The 20,203-nt window shown below is 54.5% G+C and overlaps 1 protein-coding gene across 1 annotated transcript in view; it reads right to left on the reverse strand.

Annotated features, from left to right (window-relative positions):
* Positions 1 to 672: 672 nt before the first annotated feature.
* ppp1r37 (protein phosphatase 1, regulatory subunit 37) overlaps positions 673 to 20,203 on the reverse strand; it is a 45,378-nt gene continuing 25,847 nt past the window's right edge. Inside the window, exons 4-17 of the mRNA XM_056612318.1 lie at positions 17,432 to 17,477; positions 17,230 to 17,330; positions 13,461 to 13,580; positions 12,154 to 12,304; positions 11,691 to 11,846; positions 11,481 to 11,593; positions 11,136 to 11,277; positions 10,125 to 10,291; positions 8,267 to 9,359; positions 7,907 to 7,967; positions 7,662 to 7,788; positions 6,725 to 7,607; positions 2,014 to 2,102; positions 673 to 1,325 (exon numbers count right to left, since the gene is read on the reverse strand). Coding sequence (XP_056468293.1) covers positions 2,023 to 2,102; positions 6,725 to 7,607; positions 7,662 to 7,788; positions 7,907 to 7,967; positions 8,267 to 9,359; positions 10,125 to 10,291; positions 11,136 to 11,277; positions 11,481 to 11,593; positions 11,691 to 11,846; positions 12,154 to 12,304; positions 13,461 to 13,580; positions 17,230 to 17,330; positions 17,432 to 17,477 — 3,240 coding nt within the window. The 3' untranslated portion in view covers positions 673 to 1,325; positions 2,014 to 2,022. The remainder of the gene's footprint in view (positions 1,326 to 2,013; positions 2,103 to 6,724; positions 7,608 to 7,661; positions 7,789 to 7,906; positions 7,968 to 8,266; positions 9,360 to 10,124; positions 10,292 to 11,135; positions 11,278 to 11,480; positions 11,594 to 11,690; positions 11,847 to 12,153; positions 12,305 to 13,460; positions 13,581 to 17,229; positions 17,331 to 17,431; positions 17,478 to 20,203) is intronic.

The following is a 20,203-nucleotide window of genomic DNA, read 5'->3' on the forward strand; positions in this document are numbered from 1 at the left end:
AGCATTGGTCGGGTGTGAGCGGGGTGTGAGCGGTGGTCGGGTGTGAGCGGGGTGTGAGCGGTGGTCGGGTGTGAGCGGGGTGTGAGCGGGGTGTAAGCGGGATGTGAGCGGTGGTCGGTGTGAGCATTGGTCGGGTGTGAGCCTGCAAGTGCTGCCCCTCCTGAAAACAACGCTCTTCGTGCTTGTTGTCTTAACAGTTCAATCATTCCAACATTGACGTAAACCCTTCACCCGAAGATATCTTTATTACCAAGACCCTTTCCCCAATCAAGAGAAACAACCACTTAATCCAACAGGACATTTACACCAACGGGGCAAGTCGCTTAAAGCAAAAACCCTTAATAAAGAAATAACATTAAACACAAAAGGGAAGGGAGGGAATAATCCACACAGAGAGGCTCGTAGATCTATAAAGATAGATCTATAGATCTATAAAATAAATACAAAAACAATCGATTTCTCAAAGCAGCAAAACAAAAGCCAGGATAAAATTCAAACTAAGAATGAAGTGAAGGCAACATGAATCACGTGGGGGGACGCTACTAGTGGAAGACGGAATAAAGAAGGCCAGGAAGGAAGGAACAGGGGACAATCTACTCGTATCAAGACGCCTTATGTGTCCCCCGCAGCTGTGAGCAGGTGGGGGGGGGGGGGGGGGGGGGGGGGGAAGGACATCTGTGAAGCGAGACCACGTTAAGGTGTCTGCGATTGGATTTGGTCGGCAGATTTGAAGGCCGTACAGTTTGACTTCCATTAACAGCACGACTCATCAGAATGAGGACAGTAGTGTAGGGGGGGCCGGGGCAGAGACACAGCAAACACAAGAGGGACACTTTCAACAACTTTCTCAACTCATTTTCCCTCGGGGACCAAACAGATCTGTGAGCTTGGAGACCCCCAGGCTGAGGAACCCAGCGAGGAAGACGCCTGGCTCCTGGGAGCGCCTGACAGGGTGGGGTACACACCATACCACACCTGTTGCCTGGGGGGGAGCTGTATTCTGTAGTCTTTGGTTAGTGTCATCAGCTCCCTCTTGTGGTGTGGGGGTCTGGGGCGTCGATGGAGCAGAGCGCCCGACGGTAGCACCTCCTCCTGGGGCTCAGTGGGGGGTGTAGTGTGGGGCAGGTGGAGCTCTGATGCCTGGTGCCAAAGCGTGGTGATGGTGGAGTTGTTTTCAAAAGTCTTTCTGTCTGAGATGCTCTATCTTTTTGGTCTATTTAACATGTTGGCATATCTTTATGTACGGTGTTCCAGCCGGCAGAGGGTCTGGCGGAGAGAGGCGACCATCTGAGGAGGCAGACCGGGAGGGGGTCCCACGACGCAGCCTGAGGACCAGAGAGAGACACAGGGAGGGGGGGTTAACCCCCATCTAGAATACATCCGATACATCTGATAACCATACATCGCTAACCCTAACCCCCATCTAGAATAGATCTGATACATCTGATAACATCGCTGTCACTACAGTAAGGATGTTCATGGAACCAAGTGCCAAGCACTAACCAACACCAGGTTAACCCATTCCCCGTAGACAACAGAGGCAGCTATGATAAGACGCTACACCATGCTAGGTGCTATCTTAATGTCAGAGCGCCCGGAGCTCAGTGGTACTAGGGTTAGGGTTAGGGTGACCTGGGTTAGGGTGACCTGGGTTAGGGTGACCTGGGTTAGGGTGACCTGGTTAGGGTGACCTGGTTAGGGTGACCTGGTTAGGGTGACCTGGTTAGGGTGACCTGGTTAGGATGACCTGGTTAGGGTGACGTGGTTAGGGGTAGGATTACCTGGGTTAGGGTGACCTGGTTAGGGTGACCTGGTTAGGGGTAGGGTTACCTGGGTTAGGGTTACCTGGGTTAGGGTTTCCTGGTTAGGGTGACCTGGTTAGGGTGACCTGGTTAGGGTGACCTGGTTAGGGTGACCTGGTTAGGATGACCTGGTTAGGGTGACGTGGTTAGGGGTAGGATTACCTGGGTTAGGGTGACCTGGTTAGGGTGACCTGGTTAGGGTTAGGGTTACCTGGGGTCTTCAGGGCGCGTCTCTCCGCTCCGTCTCCAGGCTGGCGTCCAGCAGCAGCGTCTCCACGTCCGGCCCGCAGCTCAGCTCTGCTGTCAACAACACAACACACCACAACATCACAACACAGCATCACAACACAGTACAACACAGCACAACACCCCTTTACAGTCTGTCCTCACCGCCAACATCACAACACAGCATCACAACAACACAACATCAGTTCACTGTCTGTCCTCACCCTCACTGTCAACATCACAACAACACAACATCCCTTTACTGTCTGTCCTCACTGCCAACATCACAACAACACAACACAGCACAACACAACACCCCTTAACTGTCTGTGCACCCTCACTGCCAACAACACAACATCCATTGGCAGATGGATGTTGTGTTGTTGGCAGTGAGGGTGCACAGACAGTTAAGGGGTAAGAGGCATCCATTTAGAAGAGGCATCCATTTAGAGTCTGTCCTCAGACTCAAGGGCCCCTATCTTGCATCCGGCACAATTGACTTAATCACTGGCGCATGTGTCGTTGCTAGTTTGCAACTGGCACAGAGCGTTCTTTTCCCTCCTGCACCACGCGTCGGTAAATTAGGGAATGATCTTGCGCCCCAAGGGGCGGCTCGGCGAAAGGAGGAGGCGTGTTCTGGCGCAAACGTTCCCTGGTGCTATCTTGCCGTTTCAGAAACCACCTGCGCCACAAACAAGGAAATACCTAGTTTAAAGTCAGTGGCGCGTTGGTCAGATGCTATTTTAAGGGCGCATGCATATATTTTTGCTTGTGCACCTCGCGCATACACTTTGCTTCTCTCATCTACCTAGCCACACATTCTTGGTAAATTATTTGAGAAAGAACAGCTGATACCACGGTAATAAGTTGTACTTTTAAATCAATGCATCTGCAAACACCGTACAACAAACACATATTTTCTTGACACAGACATCGTGTACATGCCAATAACTTTTAGGATTGATGAGTATTGGATTGTGAGAAAACATTGTTTTACCGCGAGTGAGTGTTAAGAAGAATGAATGAATGCTGGAGCGCGTGTGTGTGCGCGTGTGTGTGTGCGAGTAGGCGTGCGCGTGGGCACGCCTACTCGTAACGCATAATAGTCCATGGCAATGTATATTAACGGGGGGAAACATGCATATTAGGAACACAAGTCGATAACGATAATGCATACAATACTGATAAACGATGTTTATAATGTATTGTGTATATCATTAAATAGAACTACAGTTACCGCATATCATATGTTAGATCATATACGAACATACATCATATGCCGAAATTTATTTAAGGACTCAGTATTTCTGAAGTTGTGGAAGAAAACCTTATTCCCTGTGTGAATTAGGCCATATTATTTGGCCTAAAACTGAGCCATTTGAATTTTGTAATTCATGTGCATCTGTCTCATCGGAGACTGCAGACGCGCTGCAAAATTTCAACTCGTCAGATTCAAATGCGCTCATGGCTCTTAAAGGGGATGGGAGCTAGCTGGCACTCTCATTGGTTTATTGCACGTTACGCCCAAACCACACCTACGGGTAATGAGGCTACTTCAGACCAACTGTTATTAGATATGCGCCGGGCGCAAGTCATTTTTCGCGCCGGTAAACTAGCGACATCGCCATAGATCCGCCCACAAAGCTACTTGCGCTTGGTGCTTCTCACTTGCGTTTCAGAATGTTAAAATAGGGCCCAAGGCCTTAAAGCACCACTAATGCCACATTTATATTGCTAAATAGGCAGCATCAGGACCCTCAAAACGAAGACCAGGGAAACAAAGACTAAGGGAGTCTCTCTGCGGGAGTCCCTCGAGGAAGACCAAGGAAGCCACCCCTATTGTAGCTGTTTGTCGTATTTCAATCATCGTCAGGATACCCATCCGGAGTACACGCCACCCGAGATCCCCATCTCGGCGCAACCCATCTGTGGCACCCACCGCCCTCGACCTACACTGACCTCAAAGTGTTGGGACGACTCTGGAACTGCCAATCAGCAGTCAAAAGGCAGACTCCATCTCGGCCTATGGCCTCCCTCATGACTCCACTTCCTAGGCCATACAGATTTGGACTTAGACTTGGATCACTCCAGAGAACTGTGCCACTCTTGCTGCCCTCTCCACCGCCTGCTCGTTCTCACACCTCCTAAGACCATCGGGGCGAGGAGGGGGGACTGGACTCCTCATCTCTCACTTTCCGTCCTTCGGAGGAGACATAAAACCAAGGTCCTGACTCACTGAGGTCATAAAAGATTGCAGGGCACTTATCGCAAAGAGAAGGGGTTTCCCCGGTGTCCTGGCTCAATCAGGCTCATTCAATCTGGACCCATAGTCATCCTCCTGTAAAATTGGCCGACTCATTAGTTCCCTCACTCTCCACCTCAAGCTCGAGCGTTCTGGCGCTGATTGGCTGCCGTGCATCACCCCAGTGGGTGCTGCACACTGGTGGTGGTCAGTGAGGTTCCCCCCTTCACTGTGAAGCATCTTTGAATGTCTAGAAAAGCGCTATATAAATTCAATCCATTATTATTATTATCTCGTGAGTGGTCCCAAGTGGTCCTTCCACTGGAACACTTGACCAGATCTGCATTTGACCTCCATTCTGTTATTGTCACCCTTCCCATAAAGCTCTACATTGTGGTGATCTACCATCCTCCAGGTCCCTTCCACGACTTATACGATGAGATGGATGCTCGTTCTCCTTGGCGACTTCAACATTTTGCCTGAGAAGTTGCACTTCAATAAACAACCTTTTTCGCCACCTTTGACATAACACTCTCCCCTTCTCCTCCCACACACAGGGCCGGGAACCAACTTGACCTGATATTCACAAGGTCCGGCGGTACCTCACTCTCTCTGTCACCCCGCTCCCTGTGTCTGACCATCACTTTGTTGCTTTTTCTCTCCCCTTGAAGTCCTTCCCCTCCAAGCTCTGTATTCCTCACATTGTCACCACCCGCCATAACCTGAAATCCCTCCCTCTACGTTTGCCCCAACTCTCCTGTCTTCACTACCTTCTGTCGAACGATTCTCTCAAGTCTCCACGAGAAAGTCTCCAACACTATTCTAGCCTCCCTCTCCTGTCTCCTCCTCCTTGGACTCCCTCTCTGTCCCTTCCACTCCAGACCTGCGCAATCCTTGAACATTTTCCATGTTCTCTTCCCTCCTCCAGAGGGAGGAGGGTAGATGCCAAAGCCAGAGCCTCGTCCCTCTCATCTGTCCTCATTCTCCTCAACCTGTCAGCGGCATTTGCCATCGTGAACCACCAGATCCTCCTGCCATTCTCGCCGAACTTGGCATTGCTGAATCTGCCCTATCCTGGTTCACATTCTACCTGAAGAATCGCATCAGGTAACATGGAATGGCTCCTTGTCATAACCCTGCACTCTTGACACTGGTGTCCCTCAAGGCTCTGTACTGGGACCCCCTCTGTTCTCCCTCTATACCATCACATCACAGTTTTTCCTATCACTGCTACGCTGACGACACTCAGCTATTCCTATTTCCCTTACTCTGACCCTGATTGCAACACGGAAAGCGGAATGTCTGGCAGACATCAGCACTTGGATGACTGTCAATCACCTGAGGCTTAACCTCAACAAGTCTGTGCTACTCCTAATGCCAGGGAAAGATTGCCCACACATGGACTTACTGGTCACTGTCGAGAACATTACTGCATCTCCTTCTCTAACTGCCAGAAACCTTGGTGTGTTACTGGACATTCAGTTATGCTGCACCGCAAACATCACCGCAGTGGCCCGATCCTGCAGATTTGCCCTTTACAACATCCGCAGGATCCGACCCTTCCTCACGAGGAAAGCAGCTCAGCTCCTGGTCGAAGCGCTCATCATCTCCTGCCGCGACTACTGCAACTCGCTCCTGGCTGAACACCCTGCCTCCAAGATTAAACCTTTGCAGCGTATCCAGAACGCTACAGCGCGCCTCGTGTTCAACCTACCCAAGTCCTCCCATTTGACCCCCCCCTCTTCCAGGAACTTCACTGGCTTCCTGTAGTAACTCGCAGATTCAAGATGATGGTACTGGCATACAAGGTGGTCAATGGAACTGGCCCTGCCTACCTCCAAGCATTGGTCAAACCACACCGCAGCTCGGGCGCTCAACTCAAGCTACCTCAGTCGGGTACCGCCATTGCTAACAGCAAGCAAAGGTCGATCATCAAAGTCCCAACTCTTCTCTGTTTTGGTACCGCTGTGGTGGAACGAGATCCCTGCCGATGTCAGGACCGCAGAGTCGCTCACCAGCTTCCGCAAAAGACTCAAAACTCTCAAAACCTGTTCAGAGTTCACCTAGACCTATGCGATATTTATTCATAGTACTTAATTGTGTAGCATCTAAGTCACCTGGTGTCGACTAAGATTGAACAAACAAACATCGGTTGAGACTAACGTCGGTTCAGACTAACGGCGGTTCAGACTAACGGCGGTTCAGACTAACGGCGGTTCAGACTAACGGCGGTTCAGACTAACGGCGGTTCAGACTAACGGCGGTTCAGACTAACGTCGGTTCAGACTAACGGCGGTTCAGACTAACGGCGGTTCAGACTAACGTCGGTTCAGACTAACGCCGGTTCAGACTTGTGTCTCTGGTCCCTTTGGTTCAATAGTCTTAGAGAACGTTTGACCTAAAGCCGTGTGTAGTGGTGGAGGAGCTCCATCAGAACGTGAACCTTGGGCCTCACCGTGTTCCAGCAGACTGCCGGCTGCCTTGGGGCCCTCAGCCTCCAGCAGACAGGTCTCTGCCTTGGGGCCCTCAGCCTCCAGCAGAGAGCCGGTTGCCTTGTGGCCCTCAGCCTCCAGCAGAGAGGTCTCTGCCTTGGGGCCCTCAGCCTCCAGCAGACAGGTCTCTGCCTTGGGGCCCTCAGCCTCCAGCAGAGAGCCGGTTGCCTTGGGGCCCTCAGCCTCCCGCAGAGAGCCGGCTGCCTTGGGGCCCTCAGCCTCCAGCAGACAGGTCTCTGCCTTGGGGCCCTCAGCCTCCAGCAGACAGGTTTCTGCCTTGGGGCCCTCAGCCTCCAGCAGAGAGCTGGTTGCCTTGGGGCCCTCAGCCTCCAGCAGAGAGCCGGATGCCTTGGGGCCCTCACCCTCCAGCAGAGAGCCGGTTGCCTTGGGGCCCTCAGCCTCCAGCAGAGAGCCGGTTGCCTTGGGGCCCTCAGCCTCCAGCAGAGAGCCGGCTGCCTTGGGGCCCTCAGCCTCCAGCAGGGCGAACTCCGCCCTGAGCCCGTTGGGGAGGGCTGCTGGCCCCGCCCCCTGCCCCCCCTGGTCGGCAACCCTCCCCTGGGGGGTGAGGTCCAGGAGTGGGCTCAGAGGATGGTCCTCCCATGGGGGCGGGGGCGGGCTTTCCCCTGTTGGGGGGCTGGGCGACTGCGCCTCCTTCAGAGTCTCAGGCACTTCCTGCATGCCTGCCTGGGGGGTCCCCACGCCCCCTACTGCCTGATGCTGCTCGGCGGCGGCCATTTTATCCTCTGGATCCTCCCCCTGTACCTCCTCTCCCTCCTTGCTGCTCTCCCACGCTGCTGCTGGGGCCGCTGGCTCTCGGGGGCCGGACCACGTGGTCTGGGGGGGGGTCTGGGGTCCACTGGGGGTCAGGGGTCCACTTGGGGTCTGGGGGGTCTGGGGTACACTTGGGGTCTGGGGTCCACTGGGGGTCAGTGGTCCACTGGGGGTCAGGGGTCCACTGGGGGTCAGGGGTACACTGGGGGTGTGGGGTCCGCTGGGGGTGTGGGGTCCGCTGGGGGTCTGGGGTTCGCTGGGGGTCTGGGGTCCGCTGGGGGTCTGGGGTCCGCTGGGGGTCTGGGGTCCGCTGGGGGTCTGGGGTCCGCTGGGGGTCTGGGGTCCGCTGGGGGTCAGGGGGGTCTGGGCTCCACTGGGGGTCAGGGGGGTCTGGGGTCCACTGGGGGTCAGGGGGGACTGGGGTCCGCTGGGGGTCTGGGGTCCGCTGGGGGTCTGGGGTCCGCTGGGGGTCTGGGGTCCACTGGGGGTCTGGGGTCCGCTGGGGGTCTGGGGTCCGCTGGGGGTCTGGGGTCCGCTGGGGGTCTGGGGTCCGCTGGGGGTCTGGGGTCCGCTGGGGGTCTGGGGTCCGCTGGGGGTCTGGGGTCCGCTGGGGGTCTGGGGTCCGCTGGGGGTCTGGGGTCCGCTGGGGGTCTGAGGTCCGCTGGGGGTCTGGGGTCCGCTGGGGGTCTGGGGTCCGCTGGGGGTCTGGGGTTCGCTGGGGGTCTGGGGTCCGCTGGGGGTCTGGGGTCCGCTGGGGGTCTGAGGTCCGCTGGGGGTCTGGGGTCCGCTGGGGGTCTGGGGTCCACTGGGGGTCTGGGGGGGCACCCCTGGGTCTGCCTGAGTGCTGGGGAAGCAGGAAGTCTGGTTGGCTGGGGGGCCCTCAGGGTCTACAGTGCGGGCCCCCGCAGACAGGTCCGGGTTGAGCTGCTGGTTCCGTTCCTCCGCAGGGACCCGGGGATCCGGTGCCCCCTCAGGCCCCTCGGGGAGCATCAGTGGGGGGGTGGGGGGGGCCACAGGGTCCGCTGCAGCCACGGCAACGGGCAGGTTCTGGTCCGTGAGGCCCGTGGATTGTGATTCGCTGCGGGGGTCGTCTTTTGCGGGGCCGGACTCAGCAGACGGCGGGGCGGTGAACCCGGACCGGCTGCCGCTGTTCTGGTGGCCCCCCGTGGCCTGCTGCTGGTCGGGGGGGCTCTCTACCCGGGTCACCATGAAGACCTTGTGGCCCCTCCCGGGGCTGGAGACCGCGATGAGGCGGCCGGGGGAGGGGGGCGGCCCGCGGTGCAGGGGGGACTCCGTCACCGTGATGGCCGACAGGACGCTCCTCCCGGCGTTGGGGACGGCCGGCGAGGGCGGCGGGACGCGGGAGGCGCCGCGGGGGGGCGTGGCCTGGGGCCGGGGGCCGGTCTCGGTGAAGCCGGAGGAGGTTTCGGCCTGGACCTCCTCCTCCTCCTCCTCCTCCTCCTCCTCTGTGTCCGAGTCCGACTCCTCGCAGAGGGGCGGGGCTTCCGTCTCGGGGCAGGTCTCTGCCGGGCCGACGTTCGACTCCGATTGGCCAGCGCTCGACTCTGACAGGAGGCTGCTCTTCTCTGATTGGCCGTCTCCGACCTCGCCGTCCCCCTGGTTCTGGAGCCCCGCCTTCTGGAGGGCGGGGTCCGAGGGCTCCTCCTCTGTGGGGGGGCCGTCCTCTGTGGCGATCTCCGCCATGGAGGCGGACTGCCTCATCTTCTGGTCCGTCTCCTCCTTCTCCTTGGCCAGGATGAAGTTCCTCTTGCAGCCGTTCTGGATCTCGGCCAGCAGGCCGCGCTGCGTCTCGATGAAGCTCTTCACCTGGAGGGAGAGCAGGTCCACAGCCGTTAGCCCGGGGTCAGACCACCCACCCACCCCCCCCCCCCCCCCTGGGGTCAGACCACCCACCCCCCCCCGGGGTCAGACCACCCACCCCCCCCCGGGTCAGACCACCGACCCCCCCCCCCCCCCCCCCCCCCCCCCCCGGGTCAGACCACCGACCCCCCCCCGGGGTCAGACCACCGACCCCCCCCCCCCCCCCGGGGTCAGACCACCGACCCCCCCCCCCCCGGGGTCAGACCACCGACCCCCCCCCCGGGGTCAGACCACCGACCCCCCCCTGGGGTCAGACCACCGACCCCCCCCCCTGGGGTCAGACCACCGACCCCCCCCCCCCCCTGGGGTCAGACCACCGACCACCCCCCCGGAGTCAGACAACCGCCCCCCCCCCCCTGGGGTCAGACCACCGACCACCGACCCCCCCTGGGGTCAGACCACCGACCCCCCCCCCCCCCCCCCCCCCCCTGGGGTCAGACCACCGACCCCCCCCCCCCCTGGGGTCAGACCACCGACCACCCCCCCGGGGTCAAACAACCGCCCCCCCCCCCCGGGGTCAGACCACCGGGGGGGGGTTAGGGTTAGGGCTGAACCTTACCGTCTCCTTCTTGGGTTAGGGCTGAGCCGTACCGTCTCCTTCTTGGGTTAGGGTTAGGGCTGAGCCTTACCGTCTCCTTCTTGGGTTAGGGTTAGGGCTGAGCCTTACCGTCTCCTTCTTGGGTTAGGGTTAGGGTTAGGGCTGAGCCTTACCGTCTCCTTCTTGGGCTCGCGGTCCAGGTCTAGCCTCAGCAGGGACGTGTTGACCTTCAGGGCGAGGGACAGAGCCATTAGGCCGCCCGTCTTCACTTCGTTCTCCCGCAGGTCCAGACGCAGCAGCCGGGAGCTCTCAGCGATGAACTCAGCCACCGCCACCGCGCCTGGGGGAGGGGGAGAGGGTGAGAGGGAGGGAGGGAGGAGTGAGTTAGGGAGAGGGAAAGTGAGAGAGAGTGGGAGCATGTGGGCACGCACGAGAAAGTGTGTGTGTGTACGTTTGTGAGCGTGTGACAATAGTGTAGCATCACTACTACCAATGTTCACAGTTATATTCTGCAAGTACATTTAAGTCTCCTGGCCCAACCAGGCTCATTCAATCTGGCCCCCTAATAATCCTCCGGTACAATTGGCTGACTCATCAATTCCCTCACTCTCCACCTCAAGCTGGTGTGTGGTGAGCGTTCTGGCGCAGATTGGCTGCCGTGCATCACCCAAGTGGGTGCTACATACTGGTGGTGGTGAGTTAGGTCCCCCCCTTCTGTAAGCGTCTTTGGCTCATTGAAAAGCGCTATATAAATATAATGAATTAATTAATTATTAATACAATTAATAATTATTACTACCTCTTTTGTGTTTATAGGTTTATATACACACTAAAGCTGTCAAAATGTATGTCAATCTTACAAAAATGTCACGCTTTCCACCGTTTTGTTTACTTCCTGAGGTGAGACGGCTTCATTGTCCTTAATCGAGTAATTACTAATACTGTATAACACATATAAGTTGTACCTTAATATGATTTATGACGTTTGTTGGCTATGGTTAAATAAAAAACAATGTCATGTTAAGGAATACATGAGTTAGGGTTAACCATAGGGTTACCGGCCGAGCCCCTCTACCTCCTTAGGTTAGGGTTAGGGTTACCAGCCGAGCCCCTCTACCTCCTGAGCCACACTGCCCCCTCTACACTAACCCGGGTTAGGGGTATGGAGCGGGGGGGGGAGCTACCTTCACAGGAGAGCTTGGTGGAGGCCAGGCCCAGACGCAGCACCGAACGGTTGGAGATCAGGCCGTCCTTCAGCTGGTGGACGCCCTCGTTCCCGATGGAGTTGTGGCCCAGGTTGAGTGTCTCCAGGCTCTGGGTGCACGGCTGGGGGGCAGAAGAGAACCTCATGTTGGGGACGTCCTGACCAGTGAGACGGCCATGGCGAGTTTGACGCGTGAACCTGCGTCACAGACGCCATGTTTTCACTCAGACCGGGAGTGCCACTCAGACCGGGAGAGCCACTCAGACTGGGCGAGCCACTCAGACTGGGCGAGCCACTCAGACCAGGCGTGTCCACCGTCACGTACCAGAGCGGCTGCCAGGTAGCCCATGCCGTGGTGCGTGAGCTGGTTGTTCCACAGCACCAGGGTGACCAGGCCCTTCCTCTGCTCCTTCAGGCCCTCACAGACGTAGGCCAGCCCTGTGGGGGGAGGGGGGGAGACACATGAGCTAGCGCCGGGTGAACACGCCGCCCCCCCGCCGTTCCACGGGGAGGGGGTCACCTCCCAGACACTCACCCGTGTCCAGGATGTGGTTGTTGCGCAGGTCCAGGATCTGGATGTTGTAGTTGAACTTGAGCAGGTTCCCCAGCTGCGCAGAGTCCTGCAGGCCGTTCAGCTTGTTGTCCGCCAGGTATAGCTCCCGCAGGTTCATGTTCATCTTCAGCGCCGTGGCTGGACCAGAGCAAGACGGTTAGAGGACGGATCCACCACCTCCAGGGACGTCTGCCCCCTTCCCCCCTAACTGGTCTCTCAGGTCCCCCTCCGTCGCCCCGTCCCCCTCCCCCTCCCGGTCTCAGGTCCCCCCACAAGCCCCACAAGCTGGCGTTAGGGTTAGGGTTAGCTAACCTCTTCCCCACCCCCCCCTGGGCCTCACCCAGCAGCATTAGGGGGCGTCCGGACAAGCCGGCGTTAGGGTTAGGGTTAGCTAACCTCTCCCCCTCCGTCTCCGTCTCTTCTCCCCCCCCCCCCCGGGCCTCACCCAGCAGCATGAGGGGCCGTCCTGAGAGGCCTGCGTTCTCCAGGTGGAGGACCACCAGGCTGCCACTGATCCTCAGGGCCCGGGCCACGAAGGGGGCCGAGTGGTCCAGCAGGGGGCTGTTGCGGGCGTCCAGGTACTGGAGGGAGCTGGTCTGAAGGGTTAGGGTTAGGGCGACAGAGGGAAGAGGAGGATGATGACGATGAGGAGCCACAGGACGGGGGCCTCTGACCAGTGAGCAGATCTACCCTCCCCTGAGGGAGAGCCGTTTACCCAGCAGACCCCCTCCCTGAAAACCGCAATGTTGGCAGATCGACTTTAGCACCATTTAGGTAGAATACATCTTTCAGACTTGAAGGGAAACATTTCCTTTTTATACAATTCAAGTTAAACTTTAACAGAGGTGTATGCAGGTTTAATAGACGAATAGATAACATGATCAGCTAGCTTGATGCTCAGCTGGCTTGATGCTCAGCTAGCTTAATGCTAGCTTGATGTTCAGCTAGTTTAATGCTAGCTTGATGCTCAGCTAGTTTGATGCTAGCTTGATGCTCAGTTAGATTGATGCTATCTTGATGCTCAGCTAGCTTGATGCTAGCTTGAGAGGAGGACCAGGATAGGGACACAGTACCTCTGGTGCCCAGTGTGACCAGTGGTGAACCAAATACCACCCCCTCACTCTCAAAATCGTTTGAGGAGCTTGATTCTACTCTGACTAAATGCTAGCAGGTCGCAGTGTTGGGTAAACGCTCATGTTTGGTTTGATCCATGTTTTTGGAGATTTGGCTGGCCTAGTTATTTGAATGGGATCAATTTGAGACGATGATAGCAGGCAGGACGGTGAATACAGAGACGCTAGTGTGACACATAGGCCTTCCAGGTTCAGACACCGGCTCACTGGCTCAGCCAGTGAGCCTCTCCCTGTTCCTTGCATATACTGACATCAACTAGTAGGAACAAATACTCTTAGACCCTGGCCGTAGACACAGACATCAGGGTCCAGAGTGGTGAAGGCCTGAAGGCATCTATTGTGACCTGCTACAGCACTGGCTCAGAGCTGAGGAAGAGTCTCCCCGTCCAACCCCCCCTTCCTCACCTACGCTACGGGCTACTTCCTCTAGAAACCCTGTTTGTTCTCTACCTCTCACTCTACTGATGGGACCTCGAGGATGAGGGCCACCTGGGCTCTGCTCTGTAGTCTTCATCTGGTGAACCCGGCCGTTGACCTTTGGTGGGAGTGAGTGACCTTTGGTGGGAGTGAGTGTGACCTCTCACCTTGACCTTTGGTGGGAGTGAGTGTGACCTCTCACCTTCCTCATCATGTGGGCGGCGGCCTGCCATCCCCGCGTGCCGATGTGTTTGTTGAAGGAGATATTGAGGTGCGTGGCCGACTCGTAGTACTCGATCATATCGAACAGCGCCGACGCCCCCTGGTGCACACACACACACACACACACACACACACACACACACACACACACACACACACACACACACACACACACACACACACACACACACACACACACACACACACACACACACACACACACGTTAAAGGTGGTCTATCCTCTTCAAAAAGCGCTGCCCCGTTCTTCTCCTCGCTGGGAGGATGTTGGCGGTGCTGCGCCGTAGCGTGTTGACAGTGTAGAGCGGGGCTGGTCGCCGTGGTAACAGACTGTCAGGTCCTGCACAGACAGCCCATGGACGAGTTCACCTGGCACAGTCAGGCAAAGACCAAACAAGATGGAGGATATAATAAATGTAGTAAAGGAGGGATGAGTCGGCCGGGGCAGAGCTCCTCCAAGAGGCTCCAGAGCCTTACTGTGCGTTCAAACCAAACGCGACGGGGCGACAGGAGCCCATACAAAGTGAACTATCGACGCGTATCGGGCAAATTTTTCGCGAGAGAAAACCGGCGACAAGTTTTGATTTGTCGCACCACACTTTCGCTGTGCACAGGCGAGCGCGTTCACGAGGATTTGTGGCGCGACAAATTCGCTCGAGTTGTAATATTTCAACTTCGACGCGAATTTCGCGTTATGACAGACAATCAGCGTTCAACAGCTTGGCCACCGAGTCACATGTGTAACGTAACAGCCAATCAGCTTTCAACCGTCAAACTCAGTGCAGTGCAGTCCGGGGTGAACGGCAGCATGGAGGAGAGAGTGAATGTTGCCGTTTGCGACTCCCGGAGCTCTATATATATTATAAAAGTATATATTATAATATTTGTATATATAATATCACGGCCAAAAGCTCTGTGCGCCTCCGGATGGCCGTAGCGCGGGGAGCTCTCGTAGGGATTGGGCTTCTCGGGGTTTGTTCACCGGCGTTGCTATGTTTCCGGTCTTGTGTGTTCCAACGGTTTATTAGGTAGGCCTCTCTAATGAATCTCTGTCTATTCAATACTTCATTCACTGCCTCTTCCGTGGTCATTACAATACTATGAATATACTGCGTCGGGTCCTCCGACGTCTCTCCCTCTTCCACAAAAGGTAAAGATATGCAATGGTGGTTATCTTGTTGTGGCGTGACAAATTAGACAAAACTTGCACAGCGACAGATTATGATGTGTGGCGCGACAAAACTACGGCGACAACGCGAACGGGCGACAAATTTCGCGTTTGGTGTGAACACACAGTTATGGAGTCAGGGCGGGGGCAGGTGAGCCAGATTAGTGCTAACGAGGCCTCAGAAGGTCCTTCACAGCAGAGCGGACCGACTCTGTCCTTCGACACCACACTGCGCCATGGTGCCACATGGCAGGAAGGCCGTGGTTATAAACTGCACCGTCTGTTTGTAGGCAGCGTTTGAAGGACGTTCCGTGGGAGAGACGTCCGTCACCGTCAACTATGATGTAATACCACGGTCGTAAAGGTTGTTTTTCCAAGAGGGGACAAAGTCGTACTTGATGGGCTGCTCTGCATGTCCATCACGGCCGCGACAACACGTACAGAATAACCTTTCCTCAACTGGGAGGCAGAGGGGATGACGAGAGGAGCACTTCAGCATGACTTATCGATAGCAGCACCCAATGGGAGGAGCCAGTGAGGACATACAATGGGAGGAGCTAATGAGAGCATGCAATGGGAGGAGCTAATGAGACCATACAATGGGAGGAGCTAATGAGACCATGCAATGGGAGGAGCTAATGGCAGGCTACAATGACATCAGCCAATCGGAGGAGCCAATGAGATTGAGATGAGAGTAAACATTCACTAGTCACTTCATGACCATATCCAGACACCATTTTGTGGAACTTCCTAACTTCCTCCATCCGTTTGAGCGTCTCTGATGGACGTGAGGGTAACCTCCTTAACCCTAACCCTCTCTGATGGACGTGAGGGTAACCTCCTTAACCCTAACCCTCTCTGATGGACGTGAGGGTACCCTCCTTAACCCTCTCTGATGGACGTGAGGGTACCCTCCTTAACCCTAACCCTCTCTGATGGACGTGAGGGTAACCTCCTTAACCCTAACCCTCTCTGATGGACGTGAGGGTACCCTCCTTAACCCTAACCCTCTCTGATGGACGTGAGGGTACCCTCCTTAACCCTCTCTGATGGACGTGAGGGTAACCTCCTTAACCCTAACCCTCTCTGATGGACGTGAGGGTAACCTCCTTAACCCTCTCTGATGGACGTGAGGGTAACCTCCTTAACCCTAACCCTCTCTGATGGACGTGAGGGTACCCTCCTTAACCCTCTCTGATGGACGTGAGGGTAACCTCCTTAACCCTAACCCTCTCTGATGGACGTGAGGGTAACCTCCTTAACCCTAACCCTCTCTGATGGACGTGAGGGTACCCTCCTTAACCCTCTCTGATGGACGTGAGGGTACCCTCCTTAACCTTAACCCTCTCTGATGGACGTGAGGGTACCCTCCTTAACCCTAACCCTCTCTGATGGACGTGAGGGTAACCTCCTTAACCCTAACCCTCTCTGATGGACGTGAGGGTACCCTCCTTAACCCTAACCCTCTCTGATGGACGTGAGGGTAACCTCCTTAACCCTAACCCTCTCTGATGGACGTGAGGGTACCCTCCTTAACCCTAACCCTCTCTGATGGACGTGAGGGTAACCTCCTTAACCCTAACCCTCTCTGATGGACGTGAGGGTAACCTCCTTAACCCTAACCCTCTCTGATGGACGTGAGGGTAACCTCCTTAACCCTCTCTGATGGACGTGAGGGTAACCTCCTTAACCCTAACCCTCTCTGATGGACGTGAGGGTACCCTCCTTAACCCTAACCCTCTTTGATGGACGTGAGGGTAACCTCCTTAACCCTCTCTGATGGATGTGAGGGTAACCTCCTTAACCCTAACCCTCTCTGATGGACGTGAGGGTAACCTCCTTAACCCTAACCCTCTCTGATGGACGTGAGGGTACCCTCCTTAACCCTCTCTGATGGACGTGAGGGTACCCTCCTTAACCCTAACCCTCTCTGATGGACGTGAGGGTACCCTCCTTGGAGAATGAGGAGTGCAACACACTACTCCTCCAGAGGGCAGGGCCAGGAGCGCCAAGCATTTAGTCAGTATTATACAGCTAAAGAGATTAAAGAAATAGGGTTAGGGTTAACCCTGACCCTATTTACAGCTAGAGATTAAAGAAATAGATTGATCATTATGTTTGATATTATTATTATTATTCTATTAATATTAACCCCCTGTCGTCGAGCCTTTAGAGTGAGTGTTGGAGGGGGGCCAGGGAGTGTGTTAACGTCTCTCTGGTGCGTTGGGGTTGGGGTTCAGAGCGTTAACGGTTGTTGTTTGAGGAAGTATTTGAATGTCGAGGTGGTTAGGTTTACAACCCTCAAAGCTGTTTGTGTATATCCTGAGCCATGCGGGACAGGATGCAGTCTGTGGCTTGGTCTTCCTTCCAGCCTAGTCTTCAAAGTGTGCGTGTGTGCGTCTGTGTGCCTGATGCTGTTCACATACAAAGGCATGCGAGTGATGTGAAGTTGTGAACCGCCATAATGAACCCCTACAACATCCGGTCGCACAAGGTCTGAGGCAACGCAGAGAAACACAAATAGAAACTGGATGAAGGTGGAATGAGTAAGCGTTTCCCTCACATCTTCATCCAGGTTCGTCTGCTCAAGGTCCACCAACTTGAACTGCACCCTCTTCAACACCTCTTCAAGGGACTCGCAGGCCTTGTAGTCCAGCTTCTCACCTGGAACACACACACACACCTCAGCAGTGTAACACAATGTGTTGTTGGTGATTATCCATTTCAATCCCAGAATGTCACATATTAGTGTGTTGCGCACTCACCTTTAAGATCCAGGCATTCGTTTCGCTGAGTCAGATCTTTCAGTTCCTACAGGGATCAGGAGGCAACAGTGCATTAGTAAAGGACTCCTGGTTAAGCACTGAGTAGTACGAGAGGCACACCTTACACCAATCACAGGTCCAACCATCGAGGAGGATAACAATAATACATATTGTAGCAAGCAACCAGGACGGGGTCCTTCTGTATGACCGTATGACCGACAGTATGACCGAAAGTATGACCATATGACCGACAGTATGACCATATGGCCGACAGTATGACCGTGTGACCGACAGTATGACAGTATGACCGACAGTATGACAGTATGACCGACAGTATGACCGACAGTATGACAGTATGAGCGACAGTATGACCGACAGTATGACAGTATGACCGACAGTATGACACTATGACCGACAGTATGACCGACAGTATGACAGTATGAGCGACAGTATGACAGTATGACCGACAGTATGACAGTATGACCGACAGTATGACCGACAGTATGACCGACAGTATGACCGACAGTATGACAGTATGACCGACAGTATGACAGTATGACCGACAGTGTGACAGTATGACCGACAGTATGACCAATAGTATGACAGTATGACCAATAGTATGACAGTATGACCGATAGTATGACAGTATGACCGATAGTATGACAGTATGACAGTATGACCGATAGTATGACAGTATGACCGATAGTATGACAGTATGACCGATAGTATGACAGTATGACAGTATGACCGATAGTATGACAGTATGACCGATTGTATGACAGTATGACCGATTGTATGACAGTATGACCAATAGTATGACAGTATGACCGATTGTATGACAGTATGACCGATAGTATGACAGTATGACCGATAGTATGACAGTATGACCGATAGTATGACAGTATGACCGATTGTATGACAGTATGACCGATAGTATGACAGTATGACCGATTGTATGACAGTATGACCGATAGTATGACAGTATGACCGATAGTATGACAGTATGACCGATAGTATGACAGTATGACCGATAGTATGACAGTATGACCGATTGTATGACAGTATGACCGATAGTATGACAGTATGACCGATTGTATGACAGTATGACTGATTGTATGACAGTATGACCAATAGTATGACAGTATGACCGATAGTATGACAGTATGACAGTATGACCGATAGTATGACAGTATGACCGATAGTATGACAGTATGACCGATAGTATGACAGTATGACTGATTGTATGACAGTATGACAGTGTGACTGACGACTGCCAAGGGCAGATTAGAGTATATTTTACGGGCCACCTTACGGCCGCCCTACAGGCCGTTCAGCATCACTGCGTACACAGCGAGCCCAGGGGGGCAGACATGACTCATGCCCCAAAGAGGAGGCAAGGCCATCTTGGAACATTTTAGTCTTAACGATAAGTGACACAGAGCAAAAACCTGAATTATCTAGGATTGGAGAACGGAATGGACGGAGTGCAGAGTGCACTTTTAGGATTCCTACAATGGGGAGTAAACAATTGATGGAGGTAATCTAAATGTATAAATGTACCCTGTTATCATAGTGACAATAATTCAGCCGGAAAGGAACGCACACACACACGCACGCACACACCTTTAAACTATGCGTAACAAATCCCTATCCCGAGCAGGGCAGCTCTCCAATGCACCTGATGACCTCTGGGCCGCCATCAGCCCTGCCCAGGGCTCTGCTGGGCACACGGTCTGATACTGTACACTCTCTCACACGTGTTTGGCCCTTCAGCCTGTCCCGTTTTGGGATCTTTCTTTACAAATGAAACAAGCAGGAAAATAAATACACAAAACCCGCGGGCGTTGGGTGACTCTTTTGAAGCCGTGCTCAATAAAGAATCCCTCTTATGTCTGACGGTGTCAGAGGGGCAGAACATCAGCCCATCAGAATGAGAACGAGCCTGGCAGAGGAGGACGCCCGTATCCGTCCTGGGGAGGCCCTCTGCCAGACTCTGCAGCAGAGACCGGGGGGTGTGCTTGTGTCAGTGCTTGTGTCTGCGTGTCTGTGCGTGTGGGAACAGATGGTGTTCAGGCCTGTGAGAGGTCAGGGGACCATGCTTCACACCGGGCATGCAGCTCATTTCATTAGTTTGATTCTTATTTATTGCAACCAGTTAGTGGCGCTCATGAAATGCATTGTGGGTCCGTCCGTCCATTCGGCTCCTTGGCCTGCGTCAATAAGTTGAGAAATGTACAACTTTTCAAGCAGCGCCGGATCCATCGGAAATCAGATTGCGGTTATGCAAATACACATACGCGTCTGCGGGATCCATTGTGCAATAACAAGCAGGAAGAAGCAGGAAAAGTCTGGCCGTTATATTTTTTTAAAGAAATTTGGAATGATAGGATTGTTTTTAGTCACCTGTTGTTTGTGTCATCTTTTGTATTTATATCCACACATCGGCTTTTTAGAGGGAAGCGATTTGATTGACTGCAGTATGCATCTACAAAGACTAGTCAACTATACATCAGACACGCCCTAGGTCATCCGTCGACGGACTCATGCAGTGTGAACAAGGCGTAAACTACATTCACCAGTAACACCAGCGCCTTGTGCTGTGTCTCAGAGTGAGCACTAGGGGGCCTGAGTGTTCTCCTCCCAGGTCTCGGTGTGTGTGTGTGTGGGGACGTTGACTGCAGATGTTGGACCACGCGGATGAACCATGCCGCTCAGAACCAGTGGATGCGTTGGTGAGCAGGTTGTTACTTTGGGTTGTTTTTTGGTTGTTCC

Source organism: Gadus chalcogrammus, chromosome 16, assembly GCF_026213295.1.
Source record: "Gadus chalcogrammus isolate NIFS_2021 chromosome 16, NIFS_Gcha_1.0, whole genome shotgun sequence".
Classification (NCBI taxonomy): domain Eukaryota; kingdom Metazoa; phylum Chordata; class Actinopteri; order Gadiformes; family Gadidae; genus Gadus; species Gadus chalcogrammus.